The 20,823-nt window shown below is 48.3% G+C and overlaps 1 protein-coding gene and 1 pseudogene across 1 annotated transcript in view; both read left to right on the top strand.

Moving 5' to 3' along the window:
- Nucleotides 1–20,823, top strand: part of LOC112071545 (sarcolemmal membrane-associated protein-like) — an 80,346-nt pseudogene that overhangs the window by 14,174 nt on the left and 45,349 nt on the right.
- Nucleotides 19,608–20,823, top strand: part of LOC139024555 (uncharacterized) — a gene marked incomplete at both ends in the record, with an annotated part of 1,606 nt that continues 390 nt past the window's right edge. The window contains one exon of the mRNA XM_070439434.1: nucleotides 19,608–20,781. Coding sequence (XP_070295535.1) covers nucleotides 19,608–20,781 — 1,174 coding nt within the window. The remainder of the gene's footprint in view (nucleotides 20,782–20,823) is intronic.

Raw genomic sequence — 20,823 nt, 5'->3', positions numbered from 1 at the left:
CTGACCTCAACTTAATTGAGATGGTTTGGGATGAGTTGGACTGCAGAGTGAAGGAAAAGCAGCCAACAAGTTCTCAGCATATGTGAGAACTCCTTCAAGACTGTTGGAAAAGCATTCCAGGTGAAGCTGGTTGAGAGAATGCCAAGTGTGTGCAAAGCTGTCAAATGCAAAGGATGGCTACTTTGAAGAATCTCAAATATAAAATACATTTTGATTTAACACTTTTTTTGGTGTGTGTTATGCTGCTGGCCATTTTAAAATGCACGGTTAGGCCATGATGTAAGCATCTTGGCAGGGAGTCCAGGGTGTGTGTGTACACGCGTGCTCTCTGAGGAGAGGAGTGTTTTGGAGAGTTGACAGACTGCAGTAGTGTCTGATTGCAGCTCTGTTGAAACGAGAACTTATGAAATGGCTTCTTTCTTCATGATGCAACAATAGCTTCTTAGCAACTCAACTACACTATATTAGGTTTTTGGTGCTATCCAGATTTCCATACTGTTTCTGGACCATTCCGGGGTATACGATATTACCGAATGTGCACAAGGGATGCTATTTTGGCAACGGGGATCTTGATCCAGGAGGGGGTTGAATGTCTCTGCTGTGACCAAGAAGCTTGACATTAATATCTAGCCATTTAGCTAGCAAGTCAGCAAACCACATGCATAGCAGGAGCCCTTAGCTGGATATAATTTGACACGTCTTAGATTTCTTATAGTTACACTTCGTAGTTATAAGCAGTTCTGTAGCATGCTCAAATGTATTTTTTTTTAAACGGTATTGTCAATTTTGAAATACCCCGGTGTATGGTTTAAACAGTATATTGCCCAAGCCTACACTATTTCATCACAGCTTCTTGGTAACTGACGAGTGAAGTCTGCATCAGTGTGGTTGTTTCTCCACTATGAATAAATTAGCAAAACACAACATGTATACAGTTGAAGTCGAAAGTTTACATACACCTTAGCTAAATACATTTAAACTCAGTTTTTGACAATTCCTGACATTTAATCCTAGTAAATATTCCCTGTTTTAGTTAGGATCACCACTTTATTTTAAGAATGTGAAATGTCAGAATAATAGTAGAGAATGATTTTTCAGCTTTTTTTTCTTTCATCGCATTCCCAGTGGGTCAGAAGTCTACATACACAAGTCATATTTGGTAGCATTGCCTTTAAATTTCTTACCTTGGGTCAAACATTTCGGGTAGCCTTCCACAAGCTTCCCACAGTAAGTTGGGTGAATTTTGGCACATTCCTCCTGACAGAGCTGGTGTAACTGAGTCAGGTTTGTAGGCCTCCTTGCTCGCACACGCTTTTTCAGTTCTGCCCACAAATTATCTATGGGATTGAGGTCAGGGCGTTGTGATGGCCACTCCAATACCTTGATTTTGTTGTCCTTATTAAGCCATTTGCCACAACTTTGGAAGTATGCTTTGGGTCATTGTCCATTTGGAAGACCCATTTGTGACCAAGCTTTAACTTCCTGACTGATGTCTTGAGATGTTGCTTAAATAGATCCACATAATTTTCCTGCCTCATGATGCTATCTATTTTGTGAAGTGCACCAGTCCCTCTTGCAGAAAAGCACCCCCACAACATGATGCTGCCACCCCCGTGCTTCATGGTTGGGATGGTGTTCTTCGGCTTGCAAGCCCCCCCCCCCTTTTCATTCCAAACATAACGATGGTCATTATTGCCAAACGGTTCTATTTTTGTTTCATCAGACCAGAGGACATTTCTCCTAAAAGTACGGTCTTTGTCCCCATGTGCAGTTGCAAACCGTAGTCTGTTTTTTTCTTTGGTGGTTTTGGAGCAGTGGCTTCTTCCTTGCTGAGCGGCCTTTCAGGTTATGTCGATTATAGGACTTGTTTTACTGTGAATGTAGATACTTTTGTACCTGTTTCCTCCAGCATCTTCACAAGGTCCTTTGCTGTTGTTCTGGGATTGATTTGCATTTTTCGCATCAAAGTACGTTCATCTCTAGGAGACAGAACCCGTCTTATTCTTGAGCAGTATGACGGCTGCGTGGTCCCATGGTGTTTTCCCTGGGTACTATTGTTTGTACAGATGAACGTGGTACCTTCAGGCGTTTGGAAATTGCTCCCAAGGATGAACCAGACTTGTGGTCTACAATTTTCTTGGACATCAAGGTTAATGATGTGCCAATTGATTCTTATTGAATGTGACTTGTGGATGCCTTGTTCATCTTGCCTTGTCAGAGACTAATGTGAGCTTGTTTTGCCCTGTTTTTAAATTTTGTTTACACTTACATATATATATCTGCAAACATTTCTAATTACCGGTTTTTACTTTGTCATTATGGAGTATCGTATAGATTGATGAGAAAATAACAATATAATCAATTTTAGAATAAGGCTGTAACGCAACAAAATGTGGACCAAGTCAAGGGATCAGAATACTTTCTGAATGTAGGAATGGGTCGTGACATGAGGGTGATTAATAACTCGTCTTCTGTGGGTGTGTTGCAGTCACCCATGGCTGCATAGTGTCTACAATCAAGCTGTTTCTACCGGACGGCATGGAGGCTCGACGACGATCAGAGTAAGTACTTAGTTACGTTGGGAATACTAGTGAGGAAAACAGACTGTATAATGCCCGGTGTCTGCTCATTCTGCCCAGATGTAAAATACATTTTACACCGTCAAATATGATTCTCCATGTACTGAATAGTTCAGTGGGGTCTTTCTGTAACATGTAATTAACATTTATATCCAGAAAGTCATATTTCGTAAGCTAATACATTTGATAATTTGCACCATCTCTGACAGACCAATTTTTCATAATTTACCTGTTGTGGTTGTCTGCTAAGTTCTTTCTTTGTTTCGCAAAAAGTCAAATGAACATGAAATTAACCGAATTACATGGAACAAAACAGATAAATTACTTTATTTTTTACCCAGCAGAGTTAAAATAATATGACACAAACTGAATTACATGGAGAAACATCTAAATTAAACATGACACAAACTGAGTTACATGGGGGAAGAAACTGCCAATTGTGATGACTGGCTCGATTATGTAGCATAATTTGAAATTGTATTTTTTACATTGGATAAAAGTAGAGACTCGGAGCAAGAAAATGGTATCGTACACTGCAGTTAAGGAACAATGGGGAAAGAAATTCTGCCTTGATAGTTGATAAACTTGTAACCCCACTTTTGAGAAAATGGCCGTTGAATGTTTTGGTACCTACTGGAGAGCTTCTTTGTCTACACCCATTCAGCATCGTTCACACCCTTTTAAGCTTTTGCCCCACCCATCTCTTTAAGGATTCACATGTGAGGCTAAACGACCAAAGATTTCAAGACTAAAGGCTGGTTTATACTACGGGTGTGTTCATTCTGGAGTGCCAGTGTGTGCTCAGAGTGCACTCTGGGTGTTCGTAAACTCTGAGCGTTTTGCTCTCTGAGCTCTGGCCGAGGAGTAGGGTTGATCCGAGCTTTCTGACCTAACGGCACCCAAGCTAACTGGCTAACGTTTGCTAGCTACTTCCAGACAAATGAGGCAACAACTCACTCTGACCATTTTACTCGCTCAAGCAGAGCTTGTTAACTGTTTTTACATTGTCCGGAGGATTGGTGACTGCAACTGTGCTACTGGCAACAATTTGAATTACACTGGATAAAGTCTCCTCTTCTCTTAGTAGTAGTAGACTGGATGAGGTCTCCACTTATAGCCCATCTATAGCCCGTCAGGCTTCTGCTTTTCTTTACTCTGCAGCTTGTCAATGTGTTCGGAGAGGTCTCCTCTTATAGCCCATCTGTAGGACAGTAGACTGGATGAAGTCTCTTCTCCTCTTAGAGCCCATCTGTAGTACAGTAGACTGGATGAGGTCTCCTCTTAGAGCCCATCTGTAGTACAGTAGACTGGATGAAGGTATCACTCCTCTTGCAGCCCATCTGTATTACAGTAGACTGGATGAGGTCTCCTCTTAGAGCCCATCTGTAGTACAGTAGACTGGATGAGGTCTCCTCTCTCTTGCACCCATCTGTAGTACAGTAGACTGGATGAGGTCTCCTCTTAGAGCCCATCTGTAGTACAGTAGACTGGATGAGGTCTCCTCTTAGAGCCCATCTGTAGGACAGTAGACTGGATGAGGTCTCCTCTTAGAGCCCATCTGTAGTACGGTAGACTGGATGAGGTCTCCTCTTAGAGCCCATCTGTAGTACGGTAGACTGGATGAGGTTCCTCTTAGAGCCCATCTGTAGTACAGTAGACTGGATGAGGTCTCCTCTTAGAGCCCATCTGTAGTACGGTAGACTGGATGAGGTCTCCTCTAGAGCCCATCTGGTAGTGCAGTAGACTGGATGAGGTCTCCTCTTAGAGCCCATCTGTAGTACAGTAGACTGGATGAGGTCTCCTCTTAGAGCCCATCTGAGTAACAGTAGACTGGATGAGGTCTCATCTCCTCTGAGAGCCCATCTGTAGTACATTAGACTGGATGAGGTCTCCTCTTAGAGCCCTCTGTAGTACAGTAAGACTGGATGAGGTATCCACTCCTCTTGCACCCCATCTGTAGTACAGTAGACTGTTTAAGGTTGTGTGTTTGTTTGCTTGTCTTTTACAAGGTGTCTGTGGTTATGGGACCACATTTACTTGCCCAAGAAGTTTCCCTTGGCAGACCAGACCCCCCCCCCCCCCCCTTCTCACTCCACCCTCTCCCCCTCTCTCTGCTTTCCCTCACTCACCCTCTCCTCGCTCTGTTTCGCTTGGCTCCATCACAGGAGAGGTCTAGATTTTGCCAATGTAACCACATGGAAACAGGCCAGCCACTCAGGACCATGCTTCAGACATCCTTCAGCAGCGGCGTTTAGAGTAGAGAGAAATAACACCCATGCAGGACCTGAATCTATAAAGACCTTTATGACATGAGCCTTCAGGAAAACCGGTTGGCTGCGCTGACTGGCTGACTGGCTGGGCTGGTTGGCTGGCTGACTGGCTGGCTGGTTGGTTGTCTGGCTGGCTGCAGCAGTAAGAGGCTGGCCTGCTGGCTGGCTAGCAGCAGTAGAGGCCTTTGGCCCTGCGGCTGGCTAGCAGCAGTAAAGAGGCCTGGCCCTGCTGGCTGGCTAGAGCAGTAAGAGGCCTGGCCCTGCTGCTGGCTAGCAGCAGTAAGAGGCCTGGCCCTGCTGGCTGGCTAGCAGCAGTAAGAGGCCTGGCCCTGCTGGCTGGCTGCAGCAGTAAGAGGCCTGGCCCTGCTGGCTGGCTAGCAGCAGTAAGAGGCCTGCCCTGCTGGCTGCTAGCAGAGTAAGAGGCCTGGCCCTGCTGGCTGGCTACGGCAGTCAGTAAGAGGCCTGGCCCTGCTGGCTGGCTGCAGCAGTAAGAGGCCTGGCCCTGCTGGCCTGGCGGCAGCGTAAGTTAGGCCTTGCCCCTCGCTGGCTGGCCGGCCAGCAAGTAAGAGGCCTGGCCCTGCTGGCTGGCCGGCAGCAGTAAGCAGGCCTGCCCTGCTGGCTCGCCGGCACGCAGTAAGAGGCCTGGCCCTGCTGGCCTGCCGCGTCAGCAGTAAGAGGCCTGGCCCTGCTGGCGCCGGCCGGCAGCAGTAAGAGGCCTGGCCCTGCTGGCCGGCCGGAGAGTAAGAGGCCTGGCCCTGACTAGTGCCCGCGGCCGGCAGCAGTAAGAGGCCTGGCCCTGCTGCGCCGGCCGGCAGCAGTAAGAGGCCTGGCCCTGCGCTGGCCGGCCGGCCGGCAGTCAGTAAAGAGGCCTGGCCCTGCTGGCCGGCCGGCAGCAGTAAGAGGCCTGGCCCTGCTGGCCGCCCGGCAGCAGTAGAAGGCCTGGCCCTGCTGGCCGGCCGGCAGACAGTAAGAGGCCTGGCCCTGCTGGCCGGCCGGCAGCAGTAAGAGGCCTGGCCCTGCTGGGCCGGCCGCAGCAGTAAGAGGCCTGGCCCTGCTGGCCCGGCCGGCAGCAGTAAGAGGCCTGGCCCTGCTGGCCGGCCGGCAGCAGTAAGAGGCCGGCTCTGCTGGCCGCGGCAGCATAAGAGGCCTGCTGCTGCCGGCCGGCAGCAGTAAGAGGCCTGGCCCTGCTGGCCGGCCGCAGCAGTAAGAGGCCTGGCCCCTGCTGGCCGCCGGCAACGCAGTAAGAGGCCTGGCCCTGCTGGCCGGCCGGCAGCAGTAAGAGGCCTGGCCCTGCTGGCCGGCCCGGCAGCAGTAAGAGGCCTGGCCCTGCTGGCCGGCCGCAGCAGTAAGAGGCCTGGCCCTGCTGGCCGGACCGGCAGCAGTAAGAGGCCTGGCCCTGCTGGCCGGCCGGCAGCAGTAAGAGGCCTGGCCTGCTGGCCGGCGGCAGCAGTAAGAGGCCTGGCCCTGCTGGCCGGCCGGCAGCAGTAAAAGGCCTGGCCTGCTGGCCGGCCGGCAGCAGTAAGAGGCCTGGCCTCGGCCGGCGGCAGCAGTAAGAGGCCTGGCCGCGGCCGGCCGAGCAGCAGTAAGAGGCCTGGCCTGGGCCGGCGGCAGCACAGTAAGAGGCCTGGCCGATGGCCCGGCCCGGCAGCAGTAAGAGGCCTGGCCGCGGCCGGCGCGGCAGCAAGTAAGAGGCCTGGCGGCGGCCCGGCCGGCAGCAGTAAGAGGCCTGGCCGGCCGGCCGGCCGGCAGCAGTAAGAGGCCTGGCCGGCCGGCCGGCCGGCAGCAGTAAGAGGCCTGGCTGGCTGGCTGGCAGCAGTAGTAAGAGGCCTATCCCTCTCCCTCCCTCCATTGGGTCATACAACACTATTTTTAACCCTCAGGGAGTGTAGGGCCCTATGAAATCTGTCGAGAATGCGGACGGAATCTCTGAATAAACAGACAATGAAACGGAATTAAACCAACTTAGTAGGAAATCAACAATGTATTGAACTAATTAGAAAAGTCATTAATTTGCCCAAGATTAACAAGTTATGGTGGTAAAAACTATTAAACTATCTCTTTCTACTTTAGCCATCCATTATTGGTGGACAGTTACAGTATATTAGTATTGTCTATGTGGTCAGTTAAGTGAAATGGGCACCACAAATATTTAACTATTTCCTATGGAATCTCAGGAAATTTACCTCTGGTTCATCACATCAACAAGAAGTGTCTGTAAAAACCATATTCTGCCAACTAGAAGCCATCCAAGAGGAATCCAGACTGGCCGAGGTAAAACAAAGAAAGAGCCACACTGTTGTTGCGATCAGGCCTGCCAAAACTGTCAATCATGTAGAAGAGTCTTAACTGCAATAAAGAAAGCAGAATATACAAAATAAATAATAACACAGAATAAAAATAACACAATACATGAGAAAAAGGTCCCTAGCGGACTGACACAACATATGGCGGCTTGTTACACAACGAGAGTGAGAGACTTATCGTTGATACATTTTTAGAAACTATTCTCACAGTAATCGTATACTTTGCACACGAAACATCACCCGTATTGAAGTAAGTAATCATGAATGTATTTAACGTTACGTGTGAATGCCTTCGTTCTGTGTTTAGCTCTGTCGGAAACAGCCCTTAGGAAGGTTGTTGGCCTTTCAGCTGCACGCTTGTATGGCTCTGATTGTCCTGAAGGGGTCTTTCCTGTCTTCTACTGTTGTTCACTCTGGAAGATGCTCCTTGGAAGATAGCTAGCCAGCCGTGTTGACGGTTCCCATTGGTGTTGAGAGTAGTAGGATGGTCTCACTTAAATTCCCTTTTCTAGATATTTGACTTAGGACAGCTAATCAGCCGTACCACTGATTGTCCGAGAGGGGAGTTTTCTTCTATATATGTGTGTGTATATTACACACACACACCCGTTCAAAAGTTTGGGATCACTTAGAAATGTCCAGGTTTTTGATAGAAAAGCACAGTTTCTGTCCAATTTTTAAATAACGTCAAATTGGTCAAAAATACAGTGTAGACGTATATACTGAACAAAAATGTTGGTGTTGGTCCCATGTTTCATGAGTTGAAATAAGATGCCAGGCCCAGCCAGTCAGAATGAGTCTTTCCCCACAAAAGGGCTTTATTACAGACAAACACTCCTCAGATGATTATTTAATGATGGCGCCAGATGGGATGGCTGCAGTTTTACGGGCTCCTAACCAACTATGCTATTTTTTTATTTATTTTTTCACATGGTCTGTAACTTATTTTGTACATAATGTTGCTGCTACTGTCTCTTATGACCAAAAATAACTTCTGGACATCAGAACTCACCTTGAACTGGACATAATTTTCTTTAATGAGTCCGACGCGAAGGATATACTGCTTGTTCAAGACAAGGGCCAAATCCCCGTCATCAGCGTGAAGAAAAGACGGAGGAAAAGGGCGAGGAGGGCGGGGTGCCTTTACTCGCCGACAAGTAGGTAAACCACCACTACCCTCCATATTATTGGCCAACGTGCAATCATTGGAAAACAAACTGGACTATCTACGATTTAAGACTATCTTAGCAACGGGACATTAACTGTAATATGTTTGACCGATACGTGGCTGAACGACACAGATAATATAGAGAACAGAAGCTGGCTAGCTTCTCCGTGCATTGGCAGGACAGAGCAGCTACGTCTGGTAAGACGGGGGGGGGGGGTCTTTGTCTAACTGCTGGTGCGTGATGTCTGTTAAAGATTATCTATGGAAGTCTCGAGGTATTGCTCGCCTTAGGTAGAATACCTCATGATAAGTTGTAGACCACGCTATCTACCAAGAGAGTTTTCATCTATATTATTCGGAACCATCTATGTACCACCACAAACCGATGCTGGCACTAAGACTGCACGCAACGTGCTGTATAAGGCCATAAGCAAACAAGAAAATGCTCATCCAGAAGTGGAGCTCCTAGTGGCCGGGGACTTTAATGCAGGGGAACTTAAATCCCTTTTACCTAATTTCTGCCAGCTTGTGCAACCAGAGGGGAAAAAAACTCGACCACCTTTACTCCACACACAGAGACGCATACAAAGCTCTCCCTCGCCCTCCGTTTGGCAAATATGACCATAATTCTATCCTCCTGATTCCTGCTTACAAGCAAAAGCTAAAGCAGTAAGTGGTTAGATGACGTGGATGCTACGCTACAGGACTGTTTTGCTAGCACAGACTGGAATATGTTCTGGGATTCAGCCAATGGCATTGAGGAGTATACCACCTCAGTCACCGGCTTCATCAATAAGTGCATTGACGTTGTCGTCCCCACAGTGACCGTACGTACATTTCCCAACCAGAAGCCATGGATTACAGGCAACGTCCGCGCTGCGCTAAAGGCTAGAGCTGCTGCTTTCTACGAGCGGGACACTAATCCGGACGTGTGTAAGAAATCGCGCTATGCCCTCAGACGAACCATCAAACGGGTGATGCGTCAATACAGGACTAAGACTGAATCCTACTACACCGGCTCTAATGCTCATCAGATGTGGCAGGGCTTGAAAAATATTACCAACTGCAAAGGGAAACAAACCCGCTAGCTGCTCAATAACGCGAGCCTACCAGATGAGCTAAATGCTATTTTTTTATGCTTGCTTCGAGGCAAGCAACACTGACGCATACATGAGAGCACCAGCTGTTCCTGGATGACTGTGATCCTTACATGAGCAAGACCTTTTAAACGGGCAACGTTCACAAAGCCACCGGGGACAGACGGAATACCAGGATGTGTACTCAAAGCATGCACGGACCAACTGGCAAGTGTCTGCGCTGACCTTTTCAACATCTCCCTGACTGAATCTGTAATACCAGCACTATCGGTCAAAAGTTTTAGAACACCTCATTCAAATGTTTTTCTTTATTCTTACTCTTTTCAACATTGTATAATAGTGAAGACATCAAAACTATTAATAACACATATGGAACCATGTAGTAACCAAAAGAAGTAACAATTATATTTGAGATTCTTCAAATAGCCACCCTTTGCCTTGGTGACAGCTTTGCACACTCTTGGCATTCTCTCAACCAGCTTCATGACGTAGTCACCTGGTATGCATTTCAATTAACAGGTGTGCCTTCTTAAAAGTTAATTTGTGGAATTTCTTTCATTTCTTTGGCTCAATCAGTTGTGACAAGGTAGGGGGGTGGGAGTATACAGAAGATAGCCCTATTTGGTAAATATTATGGCAAGAACAGTTCAAATAAGTGAAGAGTAAAGACATTTGGGCGGCAGGTAGCCTAGTGGTTAGAGCGTTGGACTAGTAACCGAACGGTTGCAAGATCGAATCCCCGAGCTGACAATGTAAAAATCTGTCGTTCTGCCCCTGAACAAGGTAGTTAACCCACTGTTCCTAGGCCATCATTGAAAATAAGAATTTGTTCTTAACTGGCTGGCTGGCAGCAGTAAGAGGCCTGGCTGGCTGGCTGGCTGGCTTAACTGTCTTGCCTAGTTAAATAAAGATAACATAACTTTAAGACGTGAAGGTCAGTCAATACAGAACATTTCAAGAACTTTGAAAGTTTATTCAAGTGCAGTCGCATAAACCGCGCTATGATGAAACTGTCTCATGAAACTGGCTCCCACAGGAAAGGAAGACCCATAGTTACCTCTGCTGCAGAGGATAAGTTCAATAGAGTTACCAGCTTCAGAAATTGCAGCCCAAATGAGTGCTTCACAGAGTTCATGTAACAGACATCAACTGTTTCAGAGGAGACTGCGTGAATCAGGCCTTCATGGTCGAATTGCTGCAAAGAAACCACAGCAATAAGAAGAGACTTGCTTGGACCAAGAAATGCGAGCGATGGACATTAGACCGGTGGAAATTTGTCCTTTTGGTCTGGAGTCCAAATTGATGATTTTCATCTTTGTGAGACTCGGTGTGGGTGAACGGATATCCGAATGTATTTCCCACTGTAAAGCATGGAGGAGAAGGTGTTATGGTGTGGAGGTGCTTTGCTGTGACTGTCAGTCATTTATTTTGAATTCAAGGCACACTTAACCAGCATGGCTACCACAGCATTCTCCAGCGATACGCCGTCCGGTTTGGGCTTAGTGGGACTGTCATTTGTTTTTCAACAGGACAATGACCCAACACCACTCCAGGCTGTGTAAGGGCTATTTTTACTAAGAAGGAGAGTGATGGAGTGCTGCATCAGATGACCTGATCTCCACAATCCCCCACCTCAACCAGCTTGAGATGGTTTGGGATGAGTCGGACTGCAGAGTGAAGGAAAAGCAGCCAACAAGTTCTTAGCATATGTGGGAACTCCTTCAAGACTGTTGGAATTCCTGGCGAAGCTGGTTGAGAGAATGTAAAGGGTGGCTGTTTGAAGAATCTCAAATATAAAATATATTTTGATTTGTTTTACACTTTTTTGGTTACATGATTCCATATGTGTTATTTAATAGTTTTGATGTCTTCACTATTAATCTTCAATGTGGAAACAGTAAAAATAAAGAAAAACCCTTGAATGAGTAGGTGTTCTAAAGCCTTTGGCCGGTAGTGTACGTGTTTCAAACAGACCACCGTGGTCCCTGTGCGCAAGAAGGTAACCTGCCAAAATAATTTCTGCCCTGTAGCACTCACGTCATGAAGTGCTTTGAAAGGCCAGGTCATGGCCCACATCAACACCATCATGCCGGAAACCCTGCACCCACTCCAATTCGCATACCACCCCAACAGATCCACAGATTACGCAATCTCAATCGCACTCCGCACTGCCCTTTCCGACCTGGACAAAAGGAACAACTACGTGAGCATGCTGTTAATTGACTACAGCTCAGCATTCAACACCACAGTACCCACAAAGCTCATCACTCCGCTAAGGACCCTGGGACTGAACACCTCACTCTGCAAATTGAGGGCCGAACAGGCCCCTATTAACATCGACTGGGCTGAAGTGGAGCGGGTCGAGAGTTTCAAGTTCCTTGGTGTCCATATCACCAACAAACTATCATTGTCCAAACACACCAAGACAGTTGTGAAGAGGGCACAACAAAACCTATTCCCCCTCAGGATTTGGCATGGGTCCCCAGATCCTCAAAGTTCTTCAGCTGCACCATCAAGAGCATCCTGATTGCTTACATCACTGCCTGGTACTGCAACTGCTCGGGCTCCGACTGCAAGGCACTACAGAGGGTAGTGTGTACGGCCCAGTGCATCACTGGGGCCAAGCTTCCTGACATCCGGGACAACTATGCCAGGCGGTGTCAGAGGAAGGTCTATAAAATTGTCGGAGACTCCAGTCACCCAAGTCATACAATGTTTTCTCTGCTACCGCATGGCAAGCGGTACCGGAGCGCCAAGTCTAGGACCAAAAGGCTCCTTAACAGCTTATACCCCCAAGCCATAAGACTGTCAAACAATTCATTAAATGGCCACCTATTTACATTTGTTTTTACACTGCTGCTACTCGCTGTTTATAATGAATGGATAGAGGACCAGAGCTGTTTTGCTACCTGTGTTTATTATTTATTATCTATGCATCACACGTCACTTAACAAATTCCCTCGACTAACTTGTACCCCGCACATTGACTCTGTACCGGAACCCCCTGTATATACAGTTGAAGTCGGAAGTTTACATACACCTCAGCCAAATACATTTAAACTCAGTTTTTCACAATTCCTGACATTTAATCCTAGTAAAAGTTTCCTGTCTTTGGTCAGTTAGGATCACCACTTTATTTTAAGAATGTGAAATATCAGAATAATAGTAGAGAATGATTTCTTTCTTTCATCACATTCCCAGTGGGTCAGAAGTGTACATACACTCAATTAGTATTTGGTAGCATTGCCTTCAAATTGTTTAACTTGGGTCAAATGTTTCGGGTAGCCTTCCATAAGCTTCCCACAATAAGTTGGGTGAATTTTCGCCCATTCCTCCTGACAGAGCTGGTGTAACTGAATCAAGTTTTAGGCCTCCTCACTCGCACATGCTTTTTCAGTTCTGCCCACACATTTTCTATAAGATTGAGGTCAGGGCTTTGGGATAGCCACTCCAATACCTTGACTTTGTCCTTAATTAAGCTAGTTTGGCACAACTTTGGAAGTATGCTTGGGGTCATTGTCATTTGGAAGACCCATTTGCAACCAAGCTTTAACTTCCTGAATGATGTTGCTTCAATATGTACATTTATTTTCCTGCCTCATGATGCCATCTATTTTGCACCAGTCCCTCCTGCAGCAAAGCACCCCCACAACATGATGCTGCCACCCCCATGCTTCACGGTTGGGATGGTGTTCTTCGGCTTGCAAGCCTCCCCCTTTTTCCTCCAAACATAACGATGGTCATTATGGCCAAACAGTTCTATTTTTGTTTCATCAGACCAGAGGACATTTCTCCAAAAAGTACAATATTTGTCCCCATGTGCAGTTGCAAACCGTAGTCTGGCTTTTTTTATGGCGGTTTTGGAGCAGTGACTTCTTCCTTGCTGAGCGGCCTTTCAGGTTATGTCGATATAGGACTCGTTTTACTGTGGATATAGATACTTTTTTACCCGTTTTCTCCAGCATCTTCGCAAGGTCCTTTGCTGATGTTCTGGGATTGATTTGCACTTTTTGCACCAAAGTACGTTCATCTCTAGGAGACAGAACGAGTTTCCTTCCTGAGCAATATGACGGCTGCGTGGTCCCATGGTGTTTATACTTACGTACTATTGTTTGTACAGATGTGATACCTTCAGGTATTTGGAAATTGCTCCCAATTATGAACCAGACTTATCTGCAATTTAGTTTCTGATATCTTGGCTTATTTTCCCATGATGTCAAGCAAAGAGGCACTGAGTTTGAAGGTAGGCTTTGAAATACATCCACAGGTACACCTCCAATTGACTCAAATTATGTCAATTAGCCTATCAGAAGCTTCTAAAGCCATGACATCATTTTCTGGATGTTTTCAAGCTGTTTAAAAGCACAGTCAACTTAGTGTATGTAAACTTGTGAACCACTGGAATTGGGATACCGTGAAATAATCTGTCTGTAAACAATTGCTGGAAAAATGACTTGCACAAAGTAGATGTCCTAACCGACTTGCCAAAACTAGTTTGTTAACAAGAAATTTGTGGAGTGGTTGAAAAACAAGTTTTAATGACGCCAACCTATGTGTATGTAAACTTCTGACTTCAACTGTGGACTCGTGATTATGTAATTTTGTTACTTTTGGCAAATTTTTATTTTAGTATATTTAATCAATATTTTAACTATTTCATGAATTGCATTGTTGGTTAAGGGCTTGTAAGTAAGCGTTTCACAGTAAGGTCTACACCTGTTGTTTTCGGCGCATGTGACCAAAATTTGATTTGAAGATTTGATTTGATCCCACAGGTGATAAGGCCGGATGTGGAGGTTCTGGTCTGGCGTGGTCTGCGGTTGTGAGGCCGGTTGGACGTACTGCCAAATTCTCAAAAACGACAATTGAGGCAGCTTATGGTAGAGAAATGAACATTCAATGCTCTGGTGGACATTCCTGCAGTCAGCATGCCAATTGCATGTTCCCTAAATTTGAGACTTCTGTGACAACTGCAAATTTGAGTGGCCTTTTATTGTCCGCAGCACAAGGTTCACCTGTGTAATGATCATCACTTTCTTCATATGCCAGACCAATCAGATGGATGGATTATTTTTGCAAAGGAGAAATGCTCACTAACAGGGATGTAAAATGTATGCACTAAATTTAAGAGAAATACCCTTTTTGTGCATTTCTGGGATCTTTTTATTTCAGCTCATGAAACATGGGACCAACACTTGTTGCGTTTTTTATATTTTAGTTCAGTGTTGAATAGCCATTCAGACACAGACTCTTATGTTGAATTACTGTTGTATGTTATAAACTGTTGAATGAGCTTTATCCTCCTTCTGAACTCTGAACTCTGATCTCTGTCCTCTCCACAGTGTCATCCAAGCACCTTTACCACTTCCTGTTGATAAGGTAGGCGGATTCGTCTGTCTGTCCATGTCCGTCTGCCTGTCCGTCTGTGGTGGCAGGTGTGTGTGTGTGTGAGATGTGCATCACACCTTGTCTGCACGTCATCAGACGTATCTTTGTTGTTGTTGAAACGCTGAAACCTGAACTACAGACCTCTGTTTAAATCTGACAGTGTTTTTAAATACTTTTATTTTGGATACTATGGCTCTGTTGGGCTAAATTGCTGTGAGCGCTACTGTCTGTCCTGAGTTCCTGCTAGTTTCCACATAGGGGGAGAGACGTGAAAGCCCTTCTAGCCTAGCTGGCTCTGAGGTCTCAAATGGAGGTCACTATTGAACGGTGGAGAGACGTGAAAGCCCAGCTATCCTAGCTGGGATCGGCGGTCTCAAATGGAGGACGCTATTGAACGTTTCCAGCGCTGCAGGAGCTGTGTTTACTTTGCTTGGTTCAACATTACCAGCTGTCATCATAGACAGCTCTATGGTGTAAAACATCTCGCTTCCCAAGGCAAAAACACTGAGCTACCCAGGAGCACGAGTACAGGACATCACAAGGCTGCTTCCGACTGTTCTACCACAAATTGACAACAGACATTTTTAGCATGCTTATAGGGAAAGGACACTCAACAAGCACAGCACTTAAACAAATGACTGATTGGCTGAGAGAGATTGTTGATAAAATGGTTGTGGGGGCTGTCTTGTAAGATTTCAGTGCGGCTTTTGACATTGTCGGTCATAGACTGCTATTGGAAGGACGTAAGTGTTATGGCTTTACACCCCCTGCTATATTGTGGATAAAGAGTTACCTGTCTTACAGAACACAGAGGGTGTTCTTTAATGGAAGCCGCTCCAACATTTAAAAAAAATGTTTATTTCACCTTTATTTAACCAGGTAGGCCAGTTGAGAACAAGTTCTCATTTACAATTGCGACCTGGTCAAGATTAAGCAAAGCAGTTCGACACATACAACAACACAGAGTTACACATGGAGTAAAACAAACATATAGTCAATAATACAGCAGAAAAATAAGTCTATATACAATGTGAGCAAATGAGGTGAGATAAGGGAGGTGAAGGCAAAAAAAGGCCATGGTGGCGAAGTAAATACAATATAGCAACATAATCCAGGTAGAATCAGGAATTCCCCAGGGCGGCTGTCTAGGCCCATTACTTTTTTCAATCTTTACTAATGAATTGCCACTGGCTTTGAGGAAAGCCAGAGTGTCTATGTATGTGGATGACTCAACACTATACACGTCAGCTACTACAGCAAATAAAATGACTGCACCACTTAAAGAGCTGCAGTTAGTTTCAGAATGGCTGGCAGGGAATACATTTGTGATAAATAATTCACTAAACCCTAAACCTCAACTAAATCTTGTGGAAATTGAGCAAGTTGAGGTGATTAAACTGTTTGGAGTAACCCTGGATTGTAAATTGTCATGGTCAAAACATATTGATACAACAGTAGCTAAGATGGGGAGAAGTCTGTCCATAATAAAGCGCTGCTCTACCTTCTTAACAGCACTATCAACAAGGCAGGTCCTACAGGCCCTATTTTTGTTGCACCTGGTCTAATGTTCAGTCATGTGGTCAGGTGCTACAAAGAGGAACTTTAGGAAAATTGCAATTGGTTCAGAACAGGGCAGCACGGCTGGCCCTTGGATGTACCCAGAGAGTAAACATTTATAATATGCATGTCGATCTCTCCTGGCTCAAAGTGGAGGAGAGATTGACTTCATCACTACTTGTATTTGTGAGAGGTTTTGACTTGTTGAAAGCACCAAGCTGTCTGTTGAAGTGACTAGCACACAGCTCAGACACCCATGCGTACCCCACAAGACATGCCACCAGAGGTCTCTTCACAGTCCCCAAGTCCAGAACAGACTATGTGAGGTGCACAGTACTACATAGGACACTATTCCACATCAGGTGACTGATGCAGCAGGGAATCAGATAAAAAAAAATATATATATTATATATATACCTTATGGACAGCGGGATGGAAGCAACACAAGACACAGACATTCATACACACACACGATAACATAGGCACTTATACATACACACACGTACACATGGATTTTTTGTGTAGATATGTGGTAGTGCGTATGGGCCTGAGGGCACACCGTCGGTGTTTGTGAAATCTGTTTGAATATATTGTAATGTTTTTAAAATTGTTTAATGCCTTATTTTGCGACCATAGAGGAGTACTCGGCTGCTTGGCAGCTACTGGGGATCATAATAACCAGGAAGAGTAGTGCTGGCTTGCAGGACAATGGATCCTAATAAACCCAGGAAGATAGCTGCTGCCCTGGCAGGAACTAATGGGATCCATAATTAACCCAGGAGGTAGCGCCTGCAGGAACTACTGGGGATCCTATAACCCGGAAGCTAGCTGCTGCCTTGGCAGGACACTAATGAGATCCATAAAAACCCAGGAAGAATCCTGCCTTGGCAGGACTAATGGGATCCATTACAGTAAGCCCCAGGAAGCCGTAGTGCTGCCTTGGCAGGAACTAATGGAATCCTTAACACCGCGAGTAGTTGGCTGCCTTGGCAACTAATGGAGATCCTTAACAAACCCAGGAAGAGTAGCTGCTGCCTTGACAGGAACTAATGGGAGATCCATAATAAACCCCAGGAAGAGTAGCTGTTGCCTCGGGCGACTAATGGCATCCATTAATACCCCAGGAAGAGTAGCTGCTGCCTTGCAGGAACTAATGGATCCATAATAACCCAAGGAGATTAGCTGCTACCTGAAAGAACTAATGGAATCCATAATAAACACCAGAGAGTAGCTGCTGCTTGGCAGGAACTAATGGGATCCATAATAAACCCCAGGAAGAGTAGCTGCTGCCTGGCGGACTCTGGGACATATAACCCAGAAGATAGCTGCTGCCTTGCAGAACTAATGGGATCCATAATAAACACCCAGGAAAGGTAGCTGCTGCCTTGGACTAATGGGATCCATAATAACAGGAAGATGCTGCTCTTGGCAGGAATAATGGGATCCAAAATACAACCCAGAGAGTAGTCTGCCTTGGCAGATACTAATGGGGATCCATAATAAACCAGAAGAGTAGCTGTGCTTGCAGGAACTAATAGGTGATCCATAATATAACCCCAGAAGAGTAGCTGTCCTTGGCAGGAACTAATGGGGTCCATATAAACCCAGGAGAGTTAGCTGCTCCTTGGCAGAACTAATGGGATCCATAATAACCACAGGAAGAGTAGTGCTGCCTTGCAGGAACTAATGGGATCCATAATAAACCAGGAAGAGTAGCTGCTGCTTTGCAGGAACTAATGGGGATCCATTAACCCAGGAGAGTAGCTGCTGCCTTGGCAGAACTGGGGATCCATAATAAACCCCAGGAAGTAGCTGCTGCTTGCAGGAACTATGGGGATCCATATAAACCCAGGAGAGTAGCTGCTGCTTGGCAGGAACTAATGGGTCCATAATCAACCCCAGGAAGAGTAGCTCTGCCTTGCAGGAACTTAATAGTCTAACTAATAGGGATCCATAATAAACCCCAGGAAGAGTAGCTGCTGCCTTGGCAGGAACTAATGGGGATCCATAATAAACCCCAGGAAGAGTAGCTGCTGCCTTAATAAATACAAGTCTCCATTCTCTCGTCATCGTGTGCTTGTAAACAAGCACCACATGACTGCGGACTACCACTGAGTTTTTTAATGAAAAATTTGACAGGTGAAATGAAGAATGCAGTCTAATATCCTAATGTGTTGCACAAAATTCAAAGAAATTGTTTTGACAGTATTGAAAAACCATCCTGTGGCTATGTCCAAATACCCCGGTATACTGCCCAAACCTGCTCTATACATACACGGTATACTGCCCTGCTCTATACATACACGGTATACTGCCCTGCTCTATACATACATCAAGGCACATATTGGCTGGAACAGTGACATCCAGCTAGTCAGGATAATTCTCAGGACCCTACTTATTTATCATAATAAATCAAATTTAATTTGGTATTATTTCACTCTGAGTAGATTGTGAGCATGTCGTGAACTCGCTGCCCTTTCCAGTTGATGAGCCTAGGTAGTAGGCTGCCTGATAAGGTGTTCAGTGTGTGCATAGACCCAGTGTTCCTGTCTAACCTGATGTCCTGGCGTGTGTGTGTGTGTGTGTCTCTTCTCCTGCAGGTTGCGGCCAACACCCCCATCATGTACTCTCAGGAACTCTTCCAGCTCTCCCAGTATCTGCAGGTATGTAAGGAACAACAGTGACACCTACTGGCCACACACTGCTACTGCATGGCACTGTGCTCTTTATGTCTACTTTACTTTTTGGAAGATTTGAACTGTTTGTTCTTGTGATCAGCTCTGTCTTATGCTGACTGACCCTACGTATTATTATACTGACTGGGGACCCTACGTATTATTATACTGACTGGGGACCCTACGTATTATTATACTGACTGGACCCCCTACGTATTATTATACTGACTGGACCCTACGTATTATTATACTGACTGGGGACCCCCTACGTATTATTATACTGACTGGACCCTACGTATTATTATACTGACTGGACCCCCCTACGTATTATTATACTGACTGGACCCCCCTACGTATTATTACTCGCCCCGCTCTCCCCCCCCCCGCCCCGCTCTCCCCTCCGCCCCCTCGCCCCGCCTCCCCCCGCCTCTCGCCCCGCTCTCCCCTTCCGCCCTCTCGCCCCGCTCTCCCCTCCGCCCCTCGCCCCGTCTCCCTCCGCCCTCCGCCCCGCTCCTTCCCCTCCGCCCTCTCGCCCCGCTCTCCCCTCCCCCGCCCCCTCGCCCCGCTCTCCCCTCCGCCCGCTCCCCCTCCGCCCCCCCGCCCCCTCCCCCCCATCCCCTCCCCTCCGCCGCCCCGCTCTCCCTCCGCCCCCCTCCGCCCCTCCGCCTCCCGTCTCCCCTCCCCCCCTCGCCCGCTCTCCTCCGCCCCCCTCGCCCCGCTCTCCCCTCCGCCCCCCTCGCCCCGCTCTCCCCTCCGCCCCTCGCCCCGCTCTCCCTCCGCCCCCCTCCGCCCCCTCTCCCTCCGCCCCGCTCTCCCTCCGCCCCGCTCTCCCCCCTCCGCCCCCGCTCTCCCCTCCGCCCCGCTCTCCCCTCCGCCCCCCTCCGCCCCCCTCGCCCCGCTCTCCCCTCTCGCCCCCCGCCGCCGCGCTCTCCCTCCGCCCTCTCGCCCGCTCTCCCTCCCCCCTCTCGCCCCGCTCTCTCCTCCGCCCCCTCCCCCCTCTCCCTCGCCCCTCGCCCGCTCTCCCCTCCGCCCTCTCCCCCGCCTCTCCCCGCCTCTCGCCCCCGCTCTCCCCCCGCCCTCTCGCCCCGCTCTCCCCTCCCCCCCCTCGCCCGCCCCGCCTCCCCCTCTCCCCTCCGCGCCGCTCTCGCTTCCCGCCTCCCTCCCGCCCCCCTCGGCCCGCTCTCCCCCGCCCCGCTCGCCCCTCCGCCCCCCTCGCCCCGCTCTCCCCCCCCCCTCTCGCCCCGCTCCCCTCCGCCCCCCGCCCACCGCTCTCCCCTCCGCCCCGCTCCACTCTCCGCCCCCCCTCGCCCCGCTCTCCCCTCCGCCCCCCGCCCCGTCTCGCCCTCGCCCTCTCGCCCCCTCTCCGCCTCCGCCCTCTGCCCCGCTCTCCCCCTCCGCCCCCTCGCCCCGCTCTCCCCTCCGCCCCCCTCGCCCCGCTTCTCCCTCTCCCGCCCTTCTCGCCCCGCTCTCCCCTCCGCCCTCCGCCCCGCTCTCCCCTCCGCCCCTCGCCCGCTCTCCCCTCCGCCCCTCTCGCCCCGCTCTCCCCTTCCGCCCTCTGCCCCGCTCTCCCTCCCCCTCTCGCCCCGTCTCTCCCCTCCGCCTCCGCCCCGCTCTCCCCTCCCCCTCTCGCCCGCTTCTCCCCTCCCCCTCCGCCCCTCTCCCCTCCGCCCTCTCGCCCCGCTCTCCCCCGCCTCTCCCCCGCTCTCGCTCTGCTCCCCGCTTCTCCCCTCCGCCCCCTCGCCCTGCTCTCCCCTCGCCCCCCTCTCTCTCTAATCCTCTCTTCCCA

This window comes from Salvelinus sp. IW2-2015, unplaced genomic scaffold, assembly GCF_002910315.2.
Source record: "Salvelinus sp. IW2-2015 unplaced genomic scaffold, ASM291031v2 Un_scaffold1636, whole genome shotgun sequence".
Lineage (NCBI taxonomy): Eukaryota > Metazoa > Chordata > Actinopteri > Salmoniformes > Salmonidae > Salvelinus > Salvelinus sp. IW2-2015.
This window is presented reverse-complemented; position numbering and strand designations above follow the sequence as displayed.